Below are 15,927 nucleotides of genomic sequence, written 5' to 3' on the forward strand. Positions count from 1 at the left end.
GTCACTGTGACCCAGTCCCCACATGGCTCAGGCGCCCGAGCTGTGGGAAGATGATTCTTGTGCTTAAAATGTATTAAAACACGATCAAGCAGGCCTGAGCTAGAAATACAGGCTCGAGGGTGCTAATAAAACATAGCAGTGCGTGCCTTGCTGCTGCAGCACAACAGAGGCAAAGAAAGTAAGGGGAGGAGCTCCAACAGGTGTGCAAAGGGAAATTAGGGGTTTGGTTTGGTTTTGGGTGGGGTTTTTTTAACTTTTTCTGCCCAAGGTGCGCCACGCCTTGTCCGATTCCGGCCTTTCTCCCGCCGGCTGAAGGCGAAGCTGCTGCAGCGCATCAAGCCGCCCGAACCGGGACCCGCGCCCGGACTCGCACCCGAACCCGAACCCGAACCCGAACCGGGACCGGGACCGGGACCGGGACCTGCCGGACCCGGGTTCAAGCCCCGCCCCTTCCCCCCCGCGCTGCAGATGACAATGCCGCAGCCCCGCCCCGCCGTCGCGCTCCCATTGGCTCCGCGGCGTTCCCGCATGACGTCAGCGGCGGGGCGGGGCCGGGCGGGGCGCGGCGCCCGATTTAAGGGGCGGTGTGGGGCGCGGCCGCCGCAGCGGCGAGTGCGGGAGGTGAGCGGCGGAGCGGCGCGGAGGAGGCGGCGGCACCACCACCATGCGTGAGATCGTGCACATCCAGGCCGGGCAGTGCGGCAACCAGATCGGCGCCAAGGTACGGGGCGGGGGGGTCGCACCCCGCGGGTAGCACGCAGCCCCGACCCGAAATGAAAAGAGTCCCGGGGCTCGCTGAGGCACCGCGGCTCCCGCTGTCTCCGGTGGTCAGGGCTGCCCAGCCCTCCCACGGCAGCGCCCCTGCTCCGGAGGGAGGGAACGGAGGGTGTTTCGGTGCGGCGGATAGCCCCCTCCCCCCGAGGGTCCTGCAGGTGTTGCCATCTTGTAAGGGTCTTAAGCCACTTCTAAACAATGGGAGCAGAGCAAACTGAGATCCCCGCGATCGTCATCCCTCGGATACAAGCTATAAAAGAATTAACTCGCACTGCGGTGCTCCAGCAGCCCGTCCGCCCGCAGCCGATTCAGCTGCTGTGGCCGGGGGAGCCCCGCCGCCCTGCCGCACCTTCCCCGCGGGCAGCTGCTCCGCCATGCGAGGGAGCGGCCACAGCCACGGCCGCGGCATGCACAGACCGCGCCGGGGGTGGGTGATTGGCACCGGCCAGCTGTGCTTAATCATTGACGTTTTTCCAAAAATTTCTTCCAGTTCTGGGAGGTCATCAGCGATGAGCACGGCATCGACCCCACTGGCAGCTACCACGGGGACAGCGACCTGCAGCTGGAGAGGATCAATGTCTACTACAATGAAGCTGCTGGTAAGTGTGTCTGCTTCCTCAGATGTCCTTAAATAAATGGGGCAGACATGCCAGTTCACTGAGGCTGGAGTAATCCCTGAACAAGAGCTGTCATCTGCTAGTGACTCCTCTAAGAGAGCTTTGTTCTCAGAATAGCTCTGATAACATGGTAGTCTTGATCGAGACAGCACGTCTCTCCAGTGAATGCGGGGAGGCGGCGGTGGGCAGCAGAGCAGGGCTCCTGCCACCCCAGCTGCCAACTGCGGGGCTCTAACGCTGGTGCTGGTTCCTCCCGCAGGGAACAAGTACGTCCCCCGTGCCATCCTGGTGGACCTGGAGCCCGGCACGATGGACTCGGTGCGCTCCGGACCCTTTGGCCAGATCTTCCGGCCCGACAACTTTGTCTTTGGTGAGCCAGTGCGGGATGGAGGGGTCCCAGAGCGGGAGCTCTGAGCCCAGGGAAGGCTCGGAGCGAGCGTGTGTGTGACCCGGGGGGGGGACATGGATCCCCCCACGCCCCAGTGGGGGTGGGAGCGAGGGGTGATGGCCATGGGGAAGGAAAAGCGGGGCCCCCTCCGTGCCTCCCCGGGGCACTAACGCGGCACCTCGCTTCTGGTCCCCCTTCAGGTCAGAGTGGGGCCGGGAACAACTGGGCCAAGGGGCACTACACGGAAGGTGCCGAGCTGGTGGACTCTGTCCTGGATGTGGTGAGGAAGGAGTCGGAGAGCTGTGACTGCCTCCAGGGCTTCCAGTTGACCCACTCGCTGGGCGGCGGCACGGGCTCTGGGATGGGCACCCTCCTCATCAGCAAGATCCGGGAGGAGTACCCCGACCGCATCATGAACACCTTCAGCGTCATGCCCTCCCCCAAGGTGTCGGACACGGTGGTGGAGCCCTACAACGCCACCCTCTCTGTGCACCAGCTGGTGGAGAACACGGACGAGACCTACTGCATCGACAACGAGGCCCTCTATGACATTTGCTTCCGCACCCTGAAGCTGACCACCCCCACCTACGGGGACCTCAACCACCTGGTGTCGGCCACCATGAGCGGCGTCACCACCTGCCTTCGCTTCCCCGGCCAGCTGAACGCCGACCTGCGCAAGCTGGCGGTCAACATGGTGCCTTTCCCCCGGCTGCACTTCTTCATGCCGGGCTTCGCCCCCCTCACCAGCCGCGGCAGCCAGCAGTACCGAGCCCTGACGGTGCCCGAGCTGACGCAGCAGATGTTCGACTCCAAGAACATGATGGCCGCCTGCGACCCCCGCCACGGCCGCTACCTGACGGTGGCCGCCATCTTCCGGGGCCGCATGTCCATGAAGGAGGTGGACGAGCAGATGCTCAACGTGCAGAACAAGAACAGCAGCTACTTTGTGGAGTGGATCCCCAACAACGTGAAGACTGCCGTCTGCGACATCCCCCCGCGCGGCCTCAAGATGTCCGCCACCTTCATCGGCAACAGCACGGCCATCCAGGAGCTCTTCAAGAGGATCTCGGAGCAGTTCACGGCCATGTTCCGCCGCAAGGCCTTCTTGCACTGGTACACCGGCGAGGGCATGGACGAAATGGAGTTCACGGAGGCCGAGAGCAACATGAACGACCTGGTCTCCGAATACCAGCAATACCAGGATGCCACTGCTGATGAGCAGGGGGAGTTTGAAGAGGAGGGAGAGGAAGATGAGGCGTAAAGCTGAAATGGGTAGGAGTTAAGTATAGTCTGAGCAGGCAAGTGTTCATTGAGAAGGAGGAATCTGTGCAGTTGTGCTGAAGCATGCATTTTTTAATTTGGTGCTCTCCACTGTTGCTTCTGTCAGCAGTTTTGTATCCTTGACTGTCCAATGTAACAGTAGTTGCAAAAATTCCTCAGAGTCTTCTGTTGAAATGGTTAACTTCTCAAACATAAAGGCTTTTTGTGTCCTAAACTGTCTCCTCTTCCTTATTTCTGTCTAGATTAAGGAAACAACTTTTTTGTAGTGTTCTGCAGCATCATTTCTCACTTTAATCCTTAAAGTCAGTGAGTGAATGGTTAAGATCAATAAAACAAGGTTTCTCGGATTGAGTTTAGCAGCATGAGGCAACTGCAGTTGCTCAGTTTAAGATGGTAGCTAATTTATGGAAACTGGGGAGAAAGCTGCCATAGCTAATAGAAAGAAGACACTGCACTTGAGAATCCTGCATCTCCTATTTATGGACATACATGTTAGTGAGGTCAGCGAGGAGGTATTGAATTCCACATTACAAGCTGTCAAAGCCAATTTGACAGTATAGCTGCAGGCTTCCCCGCTGCCATTCAGCAGCTCTTACTTAACTTGTTCCAGGGCCTGTGGTACATGCATGTGGGTGTCTGTCTGTGATTTGACTTTATCCTGAGCTATCCTCTTTTCCCAAATCTTCCTCTCTAAATATAAAGTCGGTGCAGAGAAGCACGGGTCTGTACTAGCGGACAACTTGAGAACTTGATTAAGAACCAAACTTTCTCTTCAGGCATAAAATTCTTGAGTGCTTCCCAAAAATAGCCACTAAGCTACCCTTATCTATAAAGGCATTGACTCTTTAGAGCAATCAGTTCCTTTTAGGACATGTGGTGGGCAGATTTCTAGATAACATGTCTCAAAGGGCTAACTAGAGCATACATACAGTCTTGAAGTAGTTACCTATAGATAGCCTGATAGCCGTCTCCCACTTCCAAGTGAAGAGACTGAATTCTCAGCTTCACAAGTCACACGCTTACAGGGCTGTTGCTGTTTGATGCTCTTGATCCCTGCAGCAGGAAATGAACCTCTACCCAGGCAGGCGAGAGCAGAGCCGCAGCAGCCTGTTGTGCACCTCTGCGAAGGTAAGTGTGGTTTCCTTACAGTGAGGGAGGGGGATTTATGTCGCCACATGCTTAAAGGATGCAAGAACCCTGAGTGAGTCTACAATGCAGTCGTCAGCAGTTACAAGGTCTATGAGACTTTTCTTACTCCTACAAAACAAGAGTAAAATCCCCTATGGAGTATAGCAGTTACCCAATATGTAAACTTAGTCCTTAGTTCACCCAAACACTGCTTAGGGGTGTGCTCCTGTACTGAAAAAACCTGTTGCTTTGAGAACTGCTACCAATGCTACAATTACTGTGGCCCTTACTGCTCTGAAAGAGCTGGTATCCACCTGTGTGCAACTGCTTTTGTGATCCTTTAATGAAATGCTTGCAAGGCTATACTGGAATAAAGACTTAAAAGGGAGCTGCTGTGCATGACTAATATCTTGCCTGGTCTTGGCTCTGTTAATTGATTCTGCTGCCTGCAGTCACTGCTCTGAGTATACCCTATTCCTTTGCTGATGGCCTTGTTAACCTGGTGTGCAGGACAACAGGCACTTGCTAAAGCTTTTCTCTCATCTGTGTGCTCCATCTCTGGTGTGCACCCTCTAAAGAGTGGTGAGAAGTACTTAAACTGTCTGAACTGTCAGAAAACAAATACAGCTGTATATACCCACAGTAGGATGTAGCACTTGAGCAGTTCTAGGATTAAGCATTAAACAAAATGTAGTTTTAGTAACTGAGTTAAGAGATGCTGCCCTAGGCCCTTTGGGGAAATAACAGTTTATCTGGTTGTCAAAGTAACCTTCCCTTGAAACTATCTAGCTGGGTTGCACTTGAATGTATTTATCGTATAGCTTTGTAAAGCTGAGAAGGGGAGCCAGCAAATTGATTTAAACAAAGTTTAGCTAAAAGAGGAGAACCTGGTCTTTAATAGTAAAGATCTTCCTTTCTGCCATGGGACTGTAGCAGGTTTCACTAGTGTTCAGCATGTCTAGCTTCTAATTCTTAGTGTAATTACACTCTGTCTTTAGCTAACCCTTAAATATAGCTACTGAAGCAACACATTTCACTACAGCTCCCTTACTGGAAAGTAGGGCACCATCCTACATTGCTTGCTGTTGTTTCTACTTTTTTTTTTTTTTTTTCCTAGAGGAAGAGAAACCATAAATAGAGATACTCTAAACAGAAACGTGTCCTTTCATAAATCCTGCACTTCTTATTTTCCAGTCATAATTATTAAAAAAAAAAAAATCAAATCATCATTTTAGTAGGAGTTGAGGAAAATATAAGAAAAAGGGATAATAGAAGATTTAGAGGGGAGGTTCCAAACTCTGGTAGGAACAGTAAGTCCGCTACAAGGGAGGATGTGTCTCACACTGGGCCTGGGGGCTGCAGTACCATTTTTTTTCTGTTGCATCTTTGACCTTCAGCTGTATCTATCACCCAGGAGACCATTCACAATAAAAACTGGACACTGCTATATGCCAAACAACGAACAGGTGTCTTTGCAGATACTCATGGTTGTAATTTTTCTGTTTCACAAAGAAAGAAGAACCATTAAAAGGATTTCAGGTTAGGTTCAGATGGGTGTTGATTTGTATTTGCCCATGTGATGAACACCACCTCTAAGGCTAAAGGTCTTGCATGAGGCATCCTGTCTGTAAGAAAGGAGGATAGATAGTACAGACTTAGTGGTGTAGAGCTTAAGCCACCTACAATGACTCATTTGTGCTGAGATAAAAGTTAACAATATCAAGCAATATATTTTTATTTCAACATGCCAATGGTGGCCTGGAGGGAAGCATTCTCTGATAGAGCTGAGGGTGTTGGGGAAGGGGACAATCACTTTTTTTTGTTGTTCCCTTTGTTAAACGTGTGGCATTATTAAGCACATTAGCACAATGTCTTGACCAAGGCAAACAACTCTGCTGGTAGATGCAAGATGGTAAAGCTAAATAAGGCTGTAAAAACAACTAGGTGCTATGTTGGTTTAATTTAGAAGTGAATGAGGTGTGGCAGGACTGAGATGCCATCTCTCCTAATTTCCCTTCCCTGTTTAGTTCTAGGACAGACCTCAGTCTAATCCACTGTACAATGTTGTGGAAGGATAGTCCAATATGTGGTCTGGTTCTTAAAACACTGAAGAATCTGAGGAGAATGTAGGCCTACCTATGTTTTTCTACAAATGTTTTCCAGTCTGTCAAGTAGGAGCAATAACAATTCTTCTCTTCCTAACGTACGCGAGGTGCCCACACACATCAGAAATTGGGCTGCAGTAAACATACAATGGTCCCAGTGATGTAGTAATCTAAGAACCAAACCTCAGGCCCATCCTGTTGACAGATCTATCTTTCCAGAAAGTACGAGGTGAAGACCACAGTAAACCAAAATAGAAATAGGATTTTTAAACTGAAGCAAGAAGGGCATCCAGATCTTTGGTCTCTTTTTCCAGCCAATTCTTTGCAAAAAGGGGTGCAAGCCTCTAATCTGTGCAGGGAAATCTGCTCATAGATGATATTACCACATGCTACATAATTCAAAAGAATATAGTGCTAGTAGGTCCTTCTAGGTATCTGTGCAAATACTCTGTGCTTAAAGAAACTGTGAAGGACTGACAGAGTCCTTATGGCCCTGGTGCCCTGAGGGGCTGTGGCAGGGTGGTGCAACAGGGACAAGTTTTCTTACCTCACCTGAAAGATTTGGGGCGTCTAACAATACTTGCTGCACCAGAAAGAGCTCTGCCCTTGCTTCCTTTGCTCTGTAAGCTCCATAGCAGTCGCATGTAAGATCTGGATGAACACTGGTACTGGCTTTAAGTAGGGCAAGTTTTATTGTTGTTCTATTGAAATCACTTTAAAAAAAAAAAAAAAAACAACCAAAAAACAAACACAACCCCACACCTCATTGTCTTACTAAGTTTTTTCAAGAAGTGCTGTTAAGCTATATTAAATTCTGCTTTACAGTGGGAGGTGCCTTAATTACTGCTTTCTGTTTAATGAGGCTGAATATTTTTGTTTGCTAAAGCTACGAGGAGACAAAATCCTCTCTGGGAAAATCATGTGAGTACCCCCTATATTTGGTACACATCGTTTTTCCCAAAGGATTATTCTACCTTTCCATTCCACATTAAAGCATAATGAGCATATGCTTTTTAGGGACCATTCAGATGTGGTAGCCTGCGTAGGAGCTATAGGTAATGCTGTTCCCCTGAACGTGATGGTTGTAAGGGAGGCACTGTTTTCTCATTCACAAATAATCCCCTTCTCATTCTTCCCATGTATTTTTCAGCTGCTTCTATGTTTCCACAGAACAAAGGTCATGAGTATTTTGATGTGTCATATGTGCCTGAGGTAATCTATGGTTACTTTTTCCCCCTTTCCTCAACTCTGACATTAACAAATAAGTATTATGAGCTGATTTTGTATGCAATTAAAAAAAAAAAAAGATTTTTGAGAGTTTTCCCCTTTTCAATCTAAAATACATTCATGCTAAGCACCTGCCTTTTGATACTCCAGCAATCACCTGTCCTGGTGTGTTTGTTATTTGTTTTAAGACTGGGAAAAGCAAACAAATGGATCTCAGATACTTTCATTTTAGATGGCTGTTATCTTGAGCTTGCCTGCATAAAAATTCAAAATGGAAGCATTTGGTCACAGGAAAGTGCCTGAGACCACAGTACATTTTGGAAAAAGACATTTCTGGGCCCTGACTCTACTGGACAGTTGTCCAGCTGGAGCCCTCAGAGCACTCCTTTGAATCTGAGGTATCTGAGGTGCAGGGAGGGTATCGGGGGGAGCTGTGAAAGCCTGTTTCCCCCTCCTCCCACCAGCCATTCTGCCAGCAAAGGACACAGTGCAGGTGATGACTCTTTCTTCTCCCTGAGCAGTTTAACAAGCCGTGAACTGTTTCCCTGCTTCTAGCTTCAATCCTATTTGAAGTATTTTTATGAATATGCCAGAAAGAAAAATTGTGTCTTTTTAAAGTGTGTATATAAGAAGGCTATCTATTTACAGTGTCTAAGCAAAAAAGAAATAATTTAAGCGTAGGTCATTCCTTCCTCCCCAGTCAAAGTCATTTTTCCCTTACGGGCGGAATTCCACTCATAAGAGAGGAAATCAAGTTAGCATTGTTAAATCCTTGTTTATTGGCATTTGATTCTCGTAGAGTAGATATTTTCTAACTGGTCTCAATTTATCCATCTGTCATCTTTTATAATCAGATTATTTTTCTCACTTGGGTTTCTTGGTAAGTTTAAGGAATATTTTATTTTTCTTTTTGGCAAGAATGCCCCTATCATTGCAAACAGAAATGTTAATAATAATCCATTTTAAGCAGAATGTGAAAACAGTTGCTGCAGAGGATGAAATGGCTACCATGGCAGAGGTTGTATAGCTTTTTCAGTGAACAATTTTCTGTTGTTTTGCACTGAAAAATGTTTCCACATTTTCCTTGAATGTAATAGAAAGACTGCCTGCCTTTGTAGTGAATAATTAAACAGGGTTTTCAAGCAGAATTGAAATGGTCTCACAACAAGCTTTTACAAACAAATGGAATTCAAGCATTGACTTCTTACTGTCTGCTTCTCTGCATGCAGCTTAATGCTGGTCTTATAATCAATAAATTAATTGCAAGGCTGTTTTTTGGAAATTCCAGCTATGATTCCAGCTCCACCCTACTAGGCAGGGAGAAAGCAAGCCTGGATTAGAAATTTCCAGGGCACTGAGAAAACTGCCACCTGCAGAAATGGGTAGCTCCATGGGCTGGGCTGATTCAATATCCTTAAGCTCTTAAAAAGGATGGGCCTGTTGCCCTTGTCCTGCTTCAGGAGTTACCTTTCTATTATTTCCTTTAGGCAGCTCCAGGGCACGTCTGACCCCTCTACCAGTCAGTTCAGCTCCCTCAACTCCACAGTGGGGGACAGTAAACTGCGGGGGGAGGGGGAAGAAGCTTTTTCTTGGATCAGGGAGTGTGTCAGAGGGAGAACTGGTACAAAGGAGGAGGAAAAGGCAGGCAACTGGAAGCAGAAGAGAGCACAGCAAGCTGTTTTGCTGATCCAGCCACCTACTGCAATGGCACCCTGAACTCGCCTGCAGGGAACCCTGGCAATTTTAAACAACGTACATTGAATCCCACCACAAACTACTGCAGCTCTTAGCAAACATCACAAGATGAAGGTTAGAATTTGCTCGGTGTCAGTTTGAGTTACAAGGAACTATCGGATGGCAAGATAAAGCAAGGAGGCCAAGGAACAAAAGAAACTGTGACTAGCAGATCAAAGTTGCTATCGGTGCCTTGTTCTTGATGATGTGCAGGAAATAAGCTACCCTAGAAAACGTGATATCGGCATTTCATTTATATTGATATTGGAATCTGAGTCATATCTTGACAGGAGGACCCAGTTAGTAGAGATAGCAGACATATTTCATCTACTGAGCAATCTTAAAAGGTAGATGCAGCCTGGATGGGGGCAGGAGCCATCTGGCTGCTACCCATCACATCTGGTGTGCCAAGCAGAAATAATGAGAGGCTGTATTGTTTTGCCTTTCCCCTCAGTAAATCGCTGCCTGATGATGATCAACATATTTTTCCCTTTCTGGAGTCATTTTGTGACATGTGATTGTGTTTATTATGGTAGCTTTGGAAGCCAGATGAGTGGGGTTCTCTTTGCTCTGTCCTGTACAACCACATTCACAGAAATTCCTGACTCTCAGAGATTATAATCAAAGTTCATAAGAGAAACCATAGGATGTGGAAGAAGTATGAGGTTGATGAGGAGACAGTTCTTCCTTCAAAAGGGGCATGGGTCATTTCAGAATTGACAGTGCCCTAAATTGCTCTGTCATATGATGTTCTCTCACATGTACTCTCTCCTCTTTTGCTCTTGGCCAAACACATAAAACCTCCAGGTAAAACAAACAAAGTACAGAGGACTCTACAATGAAACTGCTTTTGCTCATTCACAAAAGCGTGCTCAGTGTTGTAGTATTTCATTCTAGTGCCTGCAGTGGGTTGTAATTTTGAAATTAAAATAGGTTTTCCTTCTTGGCATTTTATTACTAGAATTAAAAATACCTTCACAATTATTCCACCCTCTTGCTGGCAGAACTATTTTTCTATCTTAACACACATTGCAAGCGATTAAGCACCAGGTTCCAAAGGTGACCTCAGACAGTCCTCATCAGGTGGGATTATCGTAGTTACCAGGTAGAAGGCAAACAATAAGCTAATGAACAGAGCCTGCTCATTCGAATACCAACAGAAAGATGCAAAAAGCCATCTAGCCTCTGCTATACACACCCAAGCAATGCATGACGTCACCCATCACAAATAAGTGAGAATAAAGCCATAGGCAGACATTTTGTATGCTGGAGCATCTTTCACATTTGTGCATTTGCAATTCTTTTTTGAACAATGAGAAATCACGGACAGACGTGAAAATGTTGTGGGATCCCTGTTGCCTCCCTTGTGCATCCATCGCCTGGGCTCCGCTGTTGCCTTGGAAACTGGAGAGGCAGGGTTGGATGCAGGCAGGGAGTTTGGGCTGCTGAGGGGAACGCGGACAGTCCTGGGGACACGCACTGCATTTGTATGAATGGGAGGGATTTGACTTTCATTTGCAATTCAGAACACTTTGAATTTATGGAGCTATATTAAAAAAATACAGTAGGGAACTCCCTTATCTATTTAAATAGTACTGATGGCTAAGATTTGTTAAGTGTTTGCCAAAATGGAGGGTTGTGAATTGCCATTCAAGTAATTGATGTAATTTGCTTCCCTGTGTGTTCACGGGTGTTCAGCACCGCTGTAGAAGAGGGAACTTACACATGGGAACATGTACCTCTCTTTAGGTGCTCGGTTTTAAAACCTGGAGCTACCGCCCTGAAAAACAGTGGGGATCTACAAAGAGACCAGTGCTATAGCATCTAAGAATTATTTTCCTAATAAAAGTTCTTTGTGGAATAACTATAAAGCCCTAGGAGGCCACCATGTGCCCGTGGGAAGAAGACATCTCAGGGAGTGTCCAGGTGTCTCCAGGAGGGGAATCAGAATGCTTCAAGCTGTTCCTCTGTAGAGTGCCAGGAATACTTTGGCACCCAAAAAGCTCTTCAATGGCTGTGTGGATCCCTTAGAGAAGCCAGAGATGTAGTTGTGTTGCAATTCCACCAGTAGTGAGAAGATGTAACTGCCTACTGCTGCCCAAAAGGTTGAGTTACGCCTATAGCAAGTCGAAATGTATAGGCATGAGTTGTGTGAGCGATAACAAAGGCTGCCTGTGATTAAGTCTTGCAGAAATGTGCCAAAGGAAAACACTGACAGCAGCTGTCATATAAAGAACACAAACTTCAAGAGAATTTGGTAAAAATCTCTCAGTGCCAGCACAATTCTGGGTCTTTTGTGATTCCAAAAGCCATGTGTAATAATATCACATGTAATTCCGCGTGTTGCAAAACTTGAGCCAGTCTATGCTTGTGACACTTCACAGCAGCTGAGGTTTCTGCACTAGGGGACAAAAAGGGCCACAGTTGATAAGCAAGTCAACTCACTACAGCAAACTGAGAGCCACTTTTGAAAATATGGCCAAAGTATTTTTCTAAGATCACCACAGCCAAATGCCAGGCAAAGGTATAGTACTCCTTTAGCACTAGTATTTCCTGCTGTAGATGAAAAAATTGAGTAAAACCAGTGACATTATGCGTTGATTTATATTGTGTTAAGCACAGCTAACCTGAGTAATATGTAAACAGCTCTGTTCATTCTGGATGCAATTGCCTTTCTTCTTGATAGTGGTAATGATTTACCACATTAATTATTACCTCCCTGTTGCAAAAATCTGCTGGTTTTGAAGCTGTTATCACTGCAATATAATGTTATAGTGTGCTGTGACACTCAGATCAATAAACCATGAACTTGTTATTGCTGATCACACACAGCCTCCCACTCCTTTCTCTCCCTGTCACACAGACATGGAATTGTTGAGGTTGGCCATGACCTCTGGAGATCATCTGGTCCAGCCATTTACTCAGCCTGGGAAGGTCAGCTAGAGCAGGTTAATCAGGGTTGTGACCACTCAGATTTTGACTGTTTCCAAGAATGGAGAAGACTCCACAATCTCCCTGGGCAACCTCCGCCACAGCAAAGAAGTTTTTTTTCTTATGTTTAGATGGAATTTCTTGTATTTCAGTTAGTGCTCATTGCCGCTCCTCCTGTCACTAGGCACTGCTGAGGAGAGCCTGGCTCAATCTTCTTTATTGCTTCCCATCAAGTGTTTATACACACTGATAAGATTCCCCTGAGCCTTCTCCAGGACAATCAGTCCCAGCTCTCAGCCTCTCCTCATCAGACAGATGCTCCAGTTCCTTAACAACCTTTGTGGCCTTTCATTGGACTCATTACAATATGTCCATCTCTCCCTTGTACTGCAGAACCCAGAACTAGCTGCAAAACTCAAGATGTGTCTCACCACAGCTTATCGCCTTCCTTGACCGGATGGTAATGATCTTCCTGATACACCCCAGGATGCTGTTGGACACCCTTCCTCCAAGAGCACACAGCTTACTCATATTCAACTTGGCGTCCACCAGGATCACCAGGTCCTTTTCTGCCAAGCTGCTTTCCATCTGAGTGACCCTCGGCATGTACTGGTTCATGGGGTTGTTCCTCCCCAGGCACAAGGCTTTGCATTTACCCTTGTTTAACTGCACGAGATTCCTGTCAGCCCATTTCTGCAGCCTGTCAAGGTCCCTCTGGATGGCAGCATGACCCTCTAGCGTATCAGTCATTCCTCAGTTTTGTATCGTCACCAAACTTGCTGAGGGTGCACTCTCTTGCCATACAGTGGCTGGCTTCTGAACTTTGTGTTGCTGATCTCAAGCCCTTCAGCCTGCAGTTCAGCCAGTTTTCATTCCATCTGGCTGTCCATTTATCTAGACCACACCTCATCAGTTTTCCTGTGGGGATGTTATAGAAGACAGTTCAAAGGCCTTCACAAAATAAACCTTAACTCCTCTTCCCTCATCTACCAAGCCTGTCACTTTATTGTAGGAGGTTATCAACTTGGTCAGGCATGATTTCTCCTTCATAAATCCATGGTGACTGCTCCCAGTCACCTTCTTGACCTTAATATGTTTGGAAACGGTTTCCAGAATAAGTTATTCTACCATCTTTCTGGGAATCAAGGTGAAGCTGGCTGGCCTGTAGTTCTTCGGATCTCCCTTCTTGCCTGTCTTGAAGCTAGCGGTGACATCAATTTTTTTTCCAGTCCTTGGGAACCTCCTAGATTGACTTGACTTTTCCAAAATTATCAAGAGTGTCCTCGCAATACCTGCCAGCTCCCTCAGCAGTCGTGCGCATCTCATCAAGACCCACGGACTTTTGCATATTCAATTTACTTAAATGTTCCCTAAACTGAACTTCCTCTACCAAGAGTAAGTCTTCATCACTCCAGACTTCCCAACAGGTCTCAAATGTTTGATTCCTAAAGGCAAATCTTAATAGTGAAAAACAAGGTGAAGAAGACACTGAGTACCTCAGCTCTTTCCATGTCCTTCTGTCACTGAATAAGTCCCCTGCCATCTTCAGTAGTGGGTCCATATTTTTCCCTAGATTTCCTTTTGCTGCAGATGGGCCTGCAGAAGTCCTTCTCACTGTCCTTAACATACTTTGCTTTGACTTTCCTAACCCTTTCCTAACCTTGCACGCTAGGACAGTGACTCTGTGCTGCTCCTGGATCACTTGACTCTACTTCCACATGCTGAATGCTTCCTTTTCACTTGTGTGTTTACTCAGGAGCTCCTTGTTCATTCATGCAGGCCTCTTGCCACCTTTGCTTGATTTTCTGCTTGTTAGCATGGACCATTCTTGAGGCTGGAGAAGGTGCTCCTTGGAAGTCAAACAGCTCTCCTGGACTCTTGTTCCCTCCTGGACCATTTCCCTTGGGATTCTTCCAGACAGATACCTGGAGAGATTAAAGTCTGCTCTCCTGAAGACCAGGGAACTGTGATCCTGCAATTTGCCTTGTTCCATTCTATCAGGATCTTGAACTCCACCATCTCACAATCACTGCAGCCAAGGATGCCCTGAGCCTTCACATCCCTCACCAGTTCTTTCTTGCTTGTAACTGTCAGGTCCAGCAGAATGTCTCCCTTTTGGACTTCCTGATCATCTGTGTCAGGAAGTTATCATCAATGCGCTCCACAGAACTCCTGGATTGCTTGTATACTCCTGTGTTGTCCCTTCAGCAGACATCGGGGAGGTTGAAGTCCCCCTTGAGGACTAGGACCAGTGAACGTAAGACTCCTTCCAGTTGTCTGAAGGTCTTATCTACTTCTCTTTCTGATCAGGAGGTATCTAGCAGACACCCACTACAACATATCACACATTGGTTTGCCCACTAATCTTGACCCTTTAGATCTCAGCTGGCTCATCATCCACCCCCAGGCAGAGCTCTGTGTGTTTCTGTTGCCCTCTTACACAAAGGGCAAGTCCCTTCCTCACCTTCCCAGCCTGCCCTTCCTAAAGAGCCTGCATCCCTCTGTAGACTAAGTAAAACCAAATGTTCAGGTTAATGCCTAAACTATAGCGACACTTTAATTCAGGATCGAATGTACTGCGCTGATCTTATCAGGAGGACCACTAAACATTGTTTCTATTGTATAAGCCTGATACTTTGTACAAATGATGCAGGCCTTGCTAAGGACTATACCCTTGAAGAGGAGCTAAAAGATTATTAAGAGGGGAACATCCTGCCCCAGAAGGCACCAAAGGCTGGATGATTGCCCGAGAAGCATGAAGTCAGTGAAAATCAGTGGTAACTGGGAGAAAGGTAAAGGTGGCAGGAGGAGACCACGACCACCGACTCAATTTAAGACTGAGACGACTTGCCCCCTCTCACCCTTTGAGTTTGTGCAGAATAATTAAAAGACACTGTAATTTTAAATCGAGATGAGGCATGTTGTTAACCAAGGAGGGACAAAGTGATACGAAATGTGTACACGTGTAGTTTGAAGTGTACAAATACACTGAAGTTCTTCTGCGTGGTGTGCTAGCTTTGTGGAATTACCACCTAGCCACCCCTCTGCGCACACGTGCAACAAATAAGTATCTCGTCTCTGTGTGTAAGATCGGCTTCTCCTGTCCCTCTTTGAGGGACGCCTCCTCCATCGCAGCACTCCAATCGTGTGAGCTGTCCCAGATCTCTGCGATCCCAGCACGCCCGTGGCCTCGCCGCTGCAGGCAGGTCTCTAACTCACCGCGTTTCTTGCCCAGGCCGGGTGCATCCGTGTTAGCAGCGCTTCCGCGGGGCACCCGAGCCTGCCGATTCCCGGGAGCGGCGCAAGACCCTCCCCTGCCGTGCTGTCCCCATCCCCTCGGCACTTCCATCTTGCGTTCGAGGGGGACCCCCTCCAGCTCCGTTCTGCTGAAGATGAGGGAGATCGTTTCGCATCCTCTTTGCCAACCCGCTCTCCCGCTTCCTCATTTGATTGTGGGTTGTCATCTCCCTTTCCCAGCCCTAGAGTGAAGCTGTCCTCGCCAGGCTGGCCGGCTGTGTGGCAGTTACCTGCATGGCTGAAAAATTTACAGCTGTGAATTGCTAGAAGTTTTGTAGTCAAGCTCAATACTTTCTGCACAATCCATTACAGACACTGCTGAAATTTATTTCGGATATTCTCCATGGCAACACCACAGATACAGGTGTGTATCAGTCAGTTCAAATATATTGTTCTCACTGTTGCTCTTGAATTGTCCCTCTTCCCTTGGTCATCTGCCATGTTC

The 15,927-nt window shown here is 47.3% G+C and overlaps 1 protein-coding gene across 1 annotated transcript; it reads left to right on the forward strand.

The window, feature by feature from the left end:
* The first annotated feature begins 590 nt into the window (after positions 1 to 590).
* Positions 591 to 3,274, forward strand: LOC122154809 (tubulin beta-1 chain). Its single transcript, XM_042806769.1, has 4 exons — positions 591 to 721; positions 1,265 to 1,373; positions 1,651 to 1,761; positions 1,980 to 3,274. The coding sequence occupies exons 1-4, from the start codon at positions 665 to 667 to the stop codon at positions 3,038 to 3,040; spliced, it is 1,338 nt and encodes a 445-aa protein (XP_042662703.1). The 5' UTR covers positions 591 to 664; the 3' UTR covers positions 3,041 to 3,274.
* The last annotated feature ends 12,653 nt before the right edge of the window (positions 3,275 to 15,927 follow it).

The sequence above is a fragment of the Tyto alba genome, unplaced genomic scaffold (assembly GCF_018691265.1).
Source record: "Tyto alba isolate M040663 unplaced genomic scaffold, T.alba_DEE_v4.0 Super-Scaffold_48, whole genome shotgun sequence".
Taxonomy (NCBI): Eukaryota; Metazoa; Chordata; class Aves; order Strigiformes; family Tytonidae; genus Tyto; species Tyto alba.

What these genes read in the sequence shown, in the direction of transcription:
- LOC122154809 (XM_042806769.1), top strand. Translation starts at nt 665, where the DNA reads ATGCGTGAGATCGTGCACATCCAGGCCGGGCAGTGCGGCAACCAGATC. An exon ending in CTACTACAATGAAGCTGCTG is followed by an intron (nt 1,374 to 1,650) that starts GTAAGTGTGTCT and finishes TTCCTCCCGCAG; the next exon opens with GGAACAAGTACGTCCCCCGT. An exon ending in GCCCGACAACTTTGTCTTTG is followed by an intron (nt 1,762 to 1,979) that starts GTGAGCCAGTGC and finishes GTCCCCCTTCAG; the next exon opens with GTCAGAGTGGGGCCGGGAAC.